At 59.9% G+C, this 9,117-nt stretch overlaps 1 protein-coding gene across 3 annotated transcripts; it reads left to right on the forward strand.

Moving 5' to 3' along the window:
• Positions 1-673: 673 nt before the first annotated feature.
• Positions 674-8,060, forward strand: MYADM (myeloid associated differentiation marker). 3 transcript variants are annotated; one of them, XM_027618405.2, is made up of 3 exons: positions 674-741; positions 4,174-4,250; positions 5,629-8,060. In XM_027618405.2, the coding sequence occupies exon 3, from the start codon at positions 5,631-5,633 to the stop codon at positions 6,597-6,599; it is 969 nt and encodes a 322-aa protein (XP_027474206.1). In that variant the 5' UTR covers positions 674-741; positions 4,174-4,250; positions 5,629-5,630; the 3' UTR covers positions 6,600-8,060. The 3 variants fall into 3 exon arrangements, with proteins under 3 accessions (XP_027474206.1, XP_027474207.1, XP_027474208.1); XM_027618406.2 differs by lacking the exon at positions 674-741 and adding an exon at positions 1,970-2,048; XM_027618407.2 differs by lacking the exon at positions 674-741 and adding an exon at positions 2,623-2,641.
• The last annotated feature ends 1,057 nt before the right edge of the window (positions 8,061-9,117 follow it).

Consider the following 9,117-nt stretch of genomic DNA (forward strand, 5'->3'; position numbering starts at 1 on the left):
TCTCAAGATCACACCCGGTGACTCATTCTTTCAATGTTTGCTTCCTCTTCCTGCTACCCTGAACTCTGCTGTTTTGGGGTTTTCATGCCTAAAGAAAAACACTTCCACCAGAGAGCACAACATAGTAAATTGTGCGGGTGGAGGCTACCCCCGGAATATTTAGGGTATCTCAGGAGTGCCGCTAGTGGGTCAAAGAGGGTGGCTGACTGGGGCAGGAAGCGGGAGAGAGATGCCTCTGCACTGGGGGCCAAGGAGGTGTCTGAGTGGAACGCCGGGGACTACGCTGGAGAACCTCCAACTCGCACCGTGTCCTGACTCCTTAGGTAGGGCCGGGATGCCTGGCTCATGGAGACCCCCTCCCCTATGCAGAGCACAGAATGACAGAGAGGGTCTGTGCCTATCCCCTTTGAGGGGGCACAAAAGTGGGCAGGCACGTTCCTCCCCCCATGCCACCCCCCCATACAGCCGAGCTCACCGCTTCTAGGCCCCCCAGCCCCTCCCACCTCCGTAGGCACGCAGCCTGCTAGACAGGCTCCCGGACCCCTTCCGACCACCCCACCCCGCCGCGACTCGCGCGCCTTCCACCCTAGGGCTGGGTCTCAAAGCCTCCTTAGTTGTCCTCCTGGAAGGCACCCAGCAGCGCCCCGTTAGCTCAGCGTCGTGGAGCATCCGCAGCCGCCACCAGGCCCCGCCCAGAGGCAGCCGCGAGCGAGGCCGCGCCAGGGACGACTGCAGAGCGCGGTGAGTGAGCAGGGCCAGCAGGGAGGGACCCAGGCGTCCCGGTCCCCGCCCCTACCCCGGGCAGGCATCCCGACCTTCAGCTTCAGCTTGCTTCTGGACTCCGTCCCTCAGTTTCAGGGCCCCAGAGTCGCCCTAAGAAAGGACCCCGCAGCCCCTCCCTGTTGTGGGCCTCGGGCAGACCAGCGACTCGGGCCCCTCCCATATTGCAGAAACCAGGAATCTGAAGCCCCCTGCCCCCCAGCCCCGTCCTCATCGAGCTCCTGAGCCCCTCCCTCAATCCGGGAACCAGGAATGCAGGCCAAAAATATCTCTCCGTTCCAGACCTAGGAGGCTCGGCTTGCAACCACATCTGAGCGGATGAAAACCCAGGAGTCTGAGCTTTGATTGCTTTTTGCGCCAAGAATCTGGGCCTCCAGCCTAGGCGTCATTTGGAACCTGGGAGTCCATGCCTCCGACTCCCACCGCCCTAGATCCAGGCGTTTTGCTATCAACAGCCCTTCCCCTGCCCCCATCGACTGTGACATCTGGGACCCAGGGGTCCCGCCCACCAATCCCTAACACCGCGAGTCCCAGTATAAATGAGGATTTGGGGACCCAGGAGTCGGGGACCTCAGCCCAGAAACCCGTTAAAGCCTAGAGATCAGCAGCGTCAACTATTTCGCCTTTCAGAGACCCAGGAGACAGAGACCCTAGCCCACAGACCCCATTAAACTGAGAGGCCTAGTCTCCCAACCGGCTGCCACCCAGATGTCCAAGATTTCATCCGTCCTGGAAGAGCGGGGCCGAGGCAGACGGGGAGGGGAGGGGGCCGGAATGGAGAGAGAGGGTTGAGTGAGGTGAGACTGGGGTGGGGGACCTGGGCTGGGGGCTCGCCCTAAACAGACGCTAAACAGAGGGGTTGCCATGGCAACGGCCTTCCCGAGCCGCGCCTGGAGACTGCGCTAGGGCCGAGTCGGGGAGGGCAGCCCCCAAGAGCCCCCACACCGCCAGCTGTTGTGTCTTCCTGTTTTGTCACCACGGCAACAGTGACCTCAGCCCTCCACCCCCACCACTGGCTTGGCCGGGGAGGCTCGGTCCATTGTACCCGGGGAGGGGCGTGGTCTTTTCTTGGCCCCGCCTCAGGGGTGGGGCTGGGATACCCCAGCTCGGGGAGTCCCTTTCTCAGCCCGAAACCCGCGCTCCCGCCGGGTCCCCGGCCCCGCCCCCGGCCCCGCCCCCGCCCCAGCCCGCTAACCCCACCCAGTAAGCAAACCCTTACAGTCTGCAGCTGCCGCCTCTGCTCGGCAGCAGCCGCCACTGCGGGAGAGGTGAGGCTGCGGGGACCCCCCCCCCCCCGGCGCGGAAGCTGCGGTTAGGATTCCCGGGTGCACAGGGTGGAAAGGGTTGGGGTCCGGAATGTCTGACTCTCTAGAAAGACTAGGGCATGGAGCAGGATCGGGTTCTGGAGAGGACAGGGCTTGAGACCTGCACTCATACAGGTCATCCATCTGAAAGAGGAGGGGAACGGGGGTCCTGAATCCTGCGTCTGAGGGAGGAGGAGCTGGGGGTCTGGACTCCCGGGTCTGAGGGAGGAGGGGCTGGGGGCCTGGACTCCTGGGTCTGAGGGAGGAGGGGCTGGGGCTCTGAGTCCTGGGTCTGAGGGAGGAGGGGCTTGGGGCCTGGACTCCTGGGTCTGAGGGAGGAGGGGCTGGGGGCCTGGACTCCTGGGTCTGAGGGAGGAGGGGCTGGGGGCCTGGACTCCTGGGTCTGAGGGAGGAGGGGCTGGGGGCCCGGATTCCTGGGTCTGAGAGAGGAGGGGTTGCGGGCCTGGATTCCTGGGTCTGAGGGAGGAGGTGCGGGGACCCTGGGCTCCTGGGTCTGGAGGAGAAGGGGGCTGGGGGCCTGGACTTCTGGGTCTGAGGTAGGAGGGACATGGGTGTCTGGGCTCCTGGGTTTGAGAGGGATGGGGACCCCTATGTGCTCTGGTTGAAGGGGGCTGATACCTAGTAGAAGAAGGTCTTCAGGAGGGGAGGAGCTTAGAGTTGGGAGTTTGGGTTTGGGAAAGAGAGTGGCCTTCCCCGCTCCCCACCCCTCCATTCTGGGGACAGAATTCGAACTTTGGGCCCCAAAGGCCAAAAAGCGAGGACTGGGAGGCTGGTGTCCTGGGCGGAGAGAAGCCAAGGCTGAGGCCGGCGTCCTTGGGTTGCTGAGAATGGAGGCTGGGGTTTAGGGACGCGATTCTCAGTCTGAGTGATGGGGTGTGGTGTTTGGCGTGGAGGTGGCGAGAGGGGATGGGCGTGGCCGGGGGAGCCCTTAAGCAGCGCGGAGAAGCCGAATTAGTGTTTCCTCTCTCTCCGGCTGTCTTTGGCGGTGCATTCCTGAGTTCTGACCTCAGGTGGTGGCTGGAAGCCGGGCGATAGGAGATGGACCCCTCCCCTCCGGGTGGTCCCTGCGCTACCCACCTCCTTCCTTGGGGCACTTCTGGAGTTGTGGCTCGCGCTTTTCCTCCTTCCCTGCTTGGGACCCAGCTGTACCCGCTTTCTAGAACGCCAGAGTGTAGGCCGGTCCTGACTTCCTCTTAACGGGTTTTCAAAGGGCGTGTGGGGGAGGAGGCGGCCGAGTCCCGCGTAGCACCTCCAGGTGGCCCGGGAGGCCCAGCCTTCACCCAGGGACCTGACTTCCGAGGGGTGGTGGGAGGTGTGGCTACTAATCTCTGGACTGGATTCCAACATCGCAGTTTCCGGCTTCAGGAGGGTGGGGGGGTTCCGCTGTGCAAACCCAGGGGTCGGGTTTCCCAGCCACTCGTCTCCCAGAGACTCTCTTGGGGTCCAGGCTCCCATCCCTGCTCTAGGGACCCAGAAGGACCCAGAAATCCAGGCTTCAGACCTTTCGTCCTAGGTGGACCCTCCTACCCCGAAATCCACGAGTGGGGCGGGCCCTCCCGGAGGCCGGCGCGGGGCGGAGGTCCCAGCACCGCCCCACCCCCCCGCCCCCGGTCCCCGCCACATTCCAGATGGCTGGGATGACTTGAAGCCCTTATAAGGCCCGGAGACGCTGCGCCCGGCCTGGCCTTCCGCCCCCGCAGCCACCGCCCAGGCCCCCCCCGCCCGCCGGCCCCGCGGCTTTCTTGGGCTTGGGCAGGGTTAAGATCACTCACACCCACGCCGGCCGCGGGGCGTGCACTTTTACCGGGTTCCCTCCATTCCTGCCCCCGCCGTTTGGGAACTGGGGAGGAAGAAGGGGTGGGGCTTCCCTGGGGTCACCTCCGGGACCTCTCCGGCTCCCGGCCAAATCCCCGCCCCCGCTGGGAGGGCGCCCGGGCTGCAGAGCCTGGCCGCGAGTTCTGGGCGAGCCCCCGCGGCGGGCGGGCTGGTCGCCTGGGTCCCGGCAGGGCGGAGCCGGGGCTGAGTTTGGACGCTGACTCTCTCTCCCTCCCTCCTGTGTTCTGACTAGCCTTTTCCAGGTGTCGTACTTAATCCACCTCCCAGAGCCGGATCTTTCTCGGTCGGGGTTCTCGGAAAAGACCGCTGGTGAGTGAGCCTGAACTCCGTGTCTGTGGGAAGAGGGGCTGGGGGCCCGGACTCCTGGGTCTGAGGGAGGAGGGAGCTTCCCACCTAGACTTTTGTGTCAGAGGGAGGAACATCTGGGGACTTGGACCTGTGTACCTGGGAAAGAAGTGTGTCCAGGAACTGGGCTCCTGGGTCCTCAGGGCCTCTTGCAGGGAGAGCTGGGCAAGGTTAGAGCCTGTTCTGCTGTCCTCTAGGCCCTCCTGTGCCTGATCCTGGAAGGAGGAAGTTTCTTTCCCTGTGGCTAAGAGAGACCTTCGGAACCTTTTAGGGGTGGCAGTTGAGAGATTAGATGTCCTAGGGCCTGAGGGAGGATTTGGACACCTGGTCCCCAAGAGGCTGGGCCCTCTATCCCTGAGGATCTTTAGGACAAGGAGGTAGAAGTTGCAGGTTCTGGAGGGACAGAAGAAAGAAGCTGATTTCCTGGACTACAGGTGTCTGGTCAACTCAAGGCTGAGCGCCCAGAGTCCTGAGGTCTGAAGCTATGTAATCCAATGTGAGAGGCCTGGAGATTTAAGTGGAAGGGGCTGGGGCACTGGACAGTCAAGAATCTGGAGCACTGAGTTTCTTGGAAGCTGGGGAATTTGGAGGTTAGGCTCCATGTGGGGGAGGGGCATAGGCAGGAGGAAGCTCAGTGTCCTTGGGGGCAGTAGTCCAGAACGAAATCCCAGGTGGGAATTAGACGGAGGGCACAGACCCTTGATCTCTGAGGTGGGGGGTGGGCATGAGAGGGCGTGTTCCCGAGAGTTCAGACCCAGTTCCAGAGACAGGCTGGGAGGTTGGTTGGAAGCTCTGATCACATGTGGGTCCCTGAGAACGTTCCCACTTGGAGGTGGGACTCTTGAATGTCTGGAGGCTGGAAATGCAGGTGGGTGCAGGAGCAGGGGTGCAGAGCCCTGGGTAGCCAGAGGGAGCAGGTAGAGCTCAGGAAGCGGGGCCTCTCGTTCTGACCATGGTCCAGGAGGTTTTAGAGCAGAGTCCTGAGTGGCTGGATAGCTGAGTCCCTAGGGGAATGAGGGCAGCTTTGAGTGCCCAGGGTGGGAAGAAAGATAGATGGTTTTGCAGTTGTCGGGTTGCAGAGAGAGGAAAGGAGAGAGATGGCCTAGACTCTTGGGTTCTGACACGAGAGGTAGAAAACCGAGTCCAGAGGGAGGAGGGGCCTAGGACCTCGGTGACCAACTCATCCCCATAGGCCTGCAACTGTCCCACTTGGAAAACTGAAAAGCCTGCACCCTGGGTTTCCACCCCCAGCTAGAGTCCAGGTTACTTTGTTCCCAGGGGAGGAAGGGCTGATTCCCACGTTCGGAACCGTTGTAGGACACTTCCTTTCCCTTCTTCCCAGCCATGCCGGTGACGGTGACCCGCACGACCATCACAACCACCACGTCGTCATCCTCAGGCCTGGGCTCCCCAACCATCGTGGGGTCCCCTCGGGCACTGACCCAGCCCCTGGGCCTCCTCCGCCTGCTGCAGCTGCTGTCCACCTGTGTGGCCTTCTCCCTGGTGGCCAGTGTGGGTGCTTGGACCGGGGCCATGGGTGACTGGTCCATGTTCACTTGGTGCTTCTGCTTCTCTGTGACCCTCATCATCCTCATTGTCGAGTTATGCGGGCTCCAGTCCCGCTTCCCCCTGTCCTGGAGAAACTTCCCCATCACTTATGCGTGCTACGCCGCCCTTTTCTGCTTGTCGGCCTCCATTATCTACCCCACCACCTACGTCCAGTTCCTGTCGCATGGCCGCTCCCGGGACCACGCCATTGCCGCCACCGCCTTCTCTTGCATCGCTTGTGTGGCTTATGCCACCGAAGTGGCCTGGACCCGGGCCCGCCCCGGGGAGATCACCGGCTACATGGCCACCGTGCCCGGCCTGCTCAAGGTGCTGGAGACCTTTGTGGCCTGCATCATCTTCGCCTTCATCAGCAACCCCTCCCTGTACCAGCACCAGCCGGCCCTGGAGTGGTGTGTGGCCGTGTACTCCATCTGCTTCATCCTGGCGGCCGTGGCCATCCTGCTGAACCTGGGCGACTGCACCAACATGCTGCCCATCTCCTTCCCCAGTTTCCTGTCAGGCCTGGCCCTGCTCTCTGTCCTTCTGTACGCCACTGCTATTGTTCTCTGGCCGCTCTACCAGTTCAGCGAGAAGCACGGGGGCCAGCCCCGTCGGTCATGGGATGTGGGCTGCAGCAGCCGGCACACCTACTACGTGTGCAATTGGGACCGCCGACTGGCCGTGGCCATCTTGACGGCCATCAACCTGCTGGCTTACTTGGCCGACCTGGTGTACTCGGCCCGCCTGGTTTTCGTTAGGGTCTGAGGCTCCGACGACAGTGACGACGGGAGCTCTCAACTCCCTCTTGCCCGCAGAGGTTTCTTTCCCAAGTCCTACTTGCCTCTTCTGGCTCCCTCTCGCCTACCTTTCTCATTTCCTTCCCGATTCATCCGGCTCGTCTCTGTTCCCTTAGCTCCTGCCGCCTCTCTCCTGTAGCTCTCGCCTTTCCTTCCTGTTTGTTGGGTTGCCCACATCCTGTTTTGCCTGCTTGCCTCCTTCTGTTTTCACCTCTTCTTTCCTACCTATTTGTTTCTCAGCTCCATTCTGGTCCTCTTGTTTGTTTCCTCATCCGCCGGTATCCTGGCCGTCTCTGTGCCAGTTTCTTTCTTCCGATTTCCTTGGGAGCTCTGAGACTTCTTTCTTCTCTGCCACCACTCCACTGCCCCCCCACCTCCAAAGGTGCTGAGCTCCCCATCCCACCCTGCTCTTTGCAGCTGTTTGTACCCTGGGCCTCCCGAGGGGCCTCGTTGCCAAAGCATGCCTGCCCGCCCTGGCTGTGCCTTAGTTGGTGTGTACATGTGTGTTTGTGGGGGTGGGGGTGGGTGCCTAGGGATGGGGCTCCCTTTCTCCCAGTGGAGGGGGGTGTACAGTACATGTCCCCTTTAATCTCTGGAGGCCAGTGATCTCCAGTGGGCATGAGGCTTAAAGCACAGGCCCTGGGTCCCTGGGCTCTGCCTGGCCCCCAGCCTCACCTGATATTGGCTCCAGAACTTCTGCCAGGCTTACTAACCAGAATTTTTGCCATGCTTACTAAAATTCCACTGCCTGGAGGTCATCTTAAAGGAAGTAAAGGGTGAATGCTTTCCATCCCAAGGGCTGTCTGGGTTATTGAAAAAGGAGCTAGCAAAGAACTGCACGGTCTTAAGGACAACTGTCTGAAGTATTTATAGGGGACAGGGATGTGGCCCTCCCGCCTCAGTGTTAAAAACAGCATGGACTGCCTTTGCTGGGAGAAGAGGTTGGCCATCGCCGGCCTTAAACACAATGTGAGCCTGGGTTTGTTTGGTTGTTTTTGTTTTTGTTTTTTCCTTTTCCTGGCCATGAGGGCACAATGTACTGGGTGGCCCTCTTCTAAAAGGGAAGTTTCTTTTCAACATCTTTTTCGTGGGGGTGGTTGGGTTGGGTAGGTGGGGATTGCTGTTGCCATAGTCAGAGGAATTGAATTGCATTGCTTGAGTGTGGTACACACACACAAACACACACACACGTGTGTTTCTGCATGCTAGTTGCTTTCTGTAGCTGCTTCCTGCTTCTCTGGGACTCACACGCGTAACGTCATATATATAAATGTATAAATATATATTTTATTTTTTTTTAATTCCCTGGAGCTTCTGATTCCCATCAGTCCCCGCTCCTGCTGTCAACCACAGAGGGGGGACTTGTCCGTTTCCTCACTCCCACATCCATGATGTTCTGTTTTTTTTTTACATCAATATAAAGGTGAAAGAAAAACCGTGCTTGCTTTACTGCTGAGGAGGAGGGCTCCAGGAGAGGGGGCAAGGTCCAGATTCTTGGGTCTGGTGGAAGAGGGGGCCTGGGGCCAAGACAACTTTGGCCTTTGGATCTCCCACATTTACTCTCTCAAGCCAGGATAACTAGTTAGGATTGAAATGGGTAAGATTTGTCCCTCCTTGGAATCCAATGAGCATTTCAGAAATATAGTGTCCCCATCTGAGTGCAACATTTCTTCCCGAAATCAACTCCTCGGGTTCCCCATCTCAGTAATAGGCTCCTGAGCCTGCGAACCCAGGCTCTGGTTCTTCCCATTGGCTCTGTCAGTCGCTCACCAGACACTGTCTGTCCAGGCTCCTGACCCGGCTCCTGACCCAGCTCAGGTATCATTTTGTTTGTCTTGAGTTAGTACCCCAGCCTCCTCCTTGACTAGCCCACCTCTTGCCCACCCTGGCCGCAGGGGGATGCTTCTAACCCCTGACACTGCCCTCCCCTGCTCAGATCCATATCTGCCTGCAGGTGATCCTAAAGCTCCTCCGTCTGGGCCTTCAGGATCTGACGCTGCCGACATTCCCACCCTCAGCTCCATCTTGCCCTCAGTTCCAAGCTCCCTGACACAACCTGTCCATAGAAGACCTTGATAAAGAGCAAACGAATTACTTCTACCATGAACCTATGTCCCAGAGAAGGTCCTGTTGCCTGAGGAGAATCACAAATACATAAACCCGCAAAAATCCCAGGATCATGCAACCCATTTTCTGCACTTAACACCAGCAAAAGCAATGGCAAGCGATATGTCGAGGGAGGGAGGAAGGGAGGGAGGAAGGGAGGGAGGCCCCCCCCCCGGAAGAGAAGGAAGGGCTAACGGGAATAGATACATTCCTTTTCCAGGAGAAGCCTCCTTTTGATATCTGCAGTGCCCACCCCGGAATTCCGACCCACACCAATGCCTGCCTCCTCCAAGGGCGTCTCGCCCCCCACCCCCGCTTGAACCCCTCTGGAAGGGACCAGGGAGAACAGCTCCAGTATTCGGGCGTGATGTGTTGGTGAC

This window comes from Zalophus californianus, chromosome 17 (genome assembly GCF_009762305.2).
Source record: "Zalophus californianus isolate mZalCal1 chromosome 17, mZalCal1.pri.v2, whole genome shotgun sequence".
In the NCBI taxonomy this organism is placed as follows: Eukaryota; Metazoa; Chordata; class Mammalia; order Carnivora; family Otariidae; genus Zalophus; species Zalophus californianus.

What these genes read in the sequence shown, in the direction of transcription:
- MYADM (XM_027618405.2), top strand. Translation starts at nt 5,631, where the DNA reads ATGCCGGTGACGGTGACCCGCACGACCATCACAACCACCACGTCGTCA.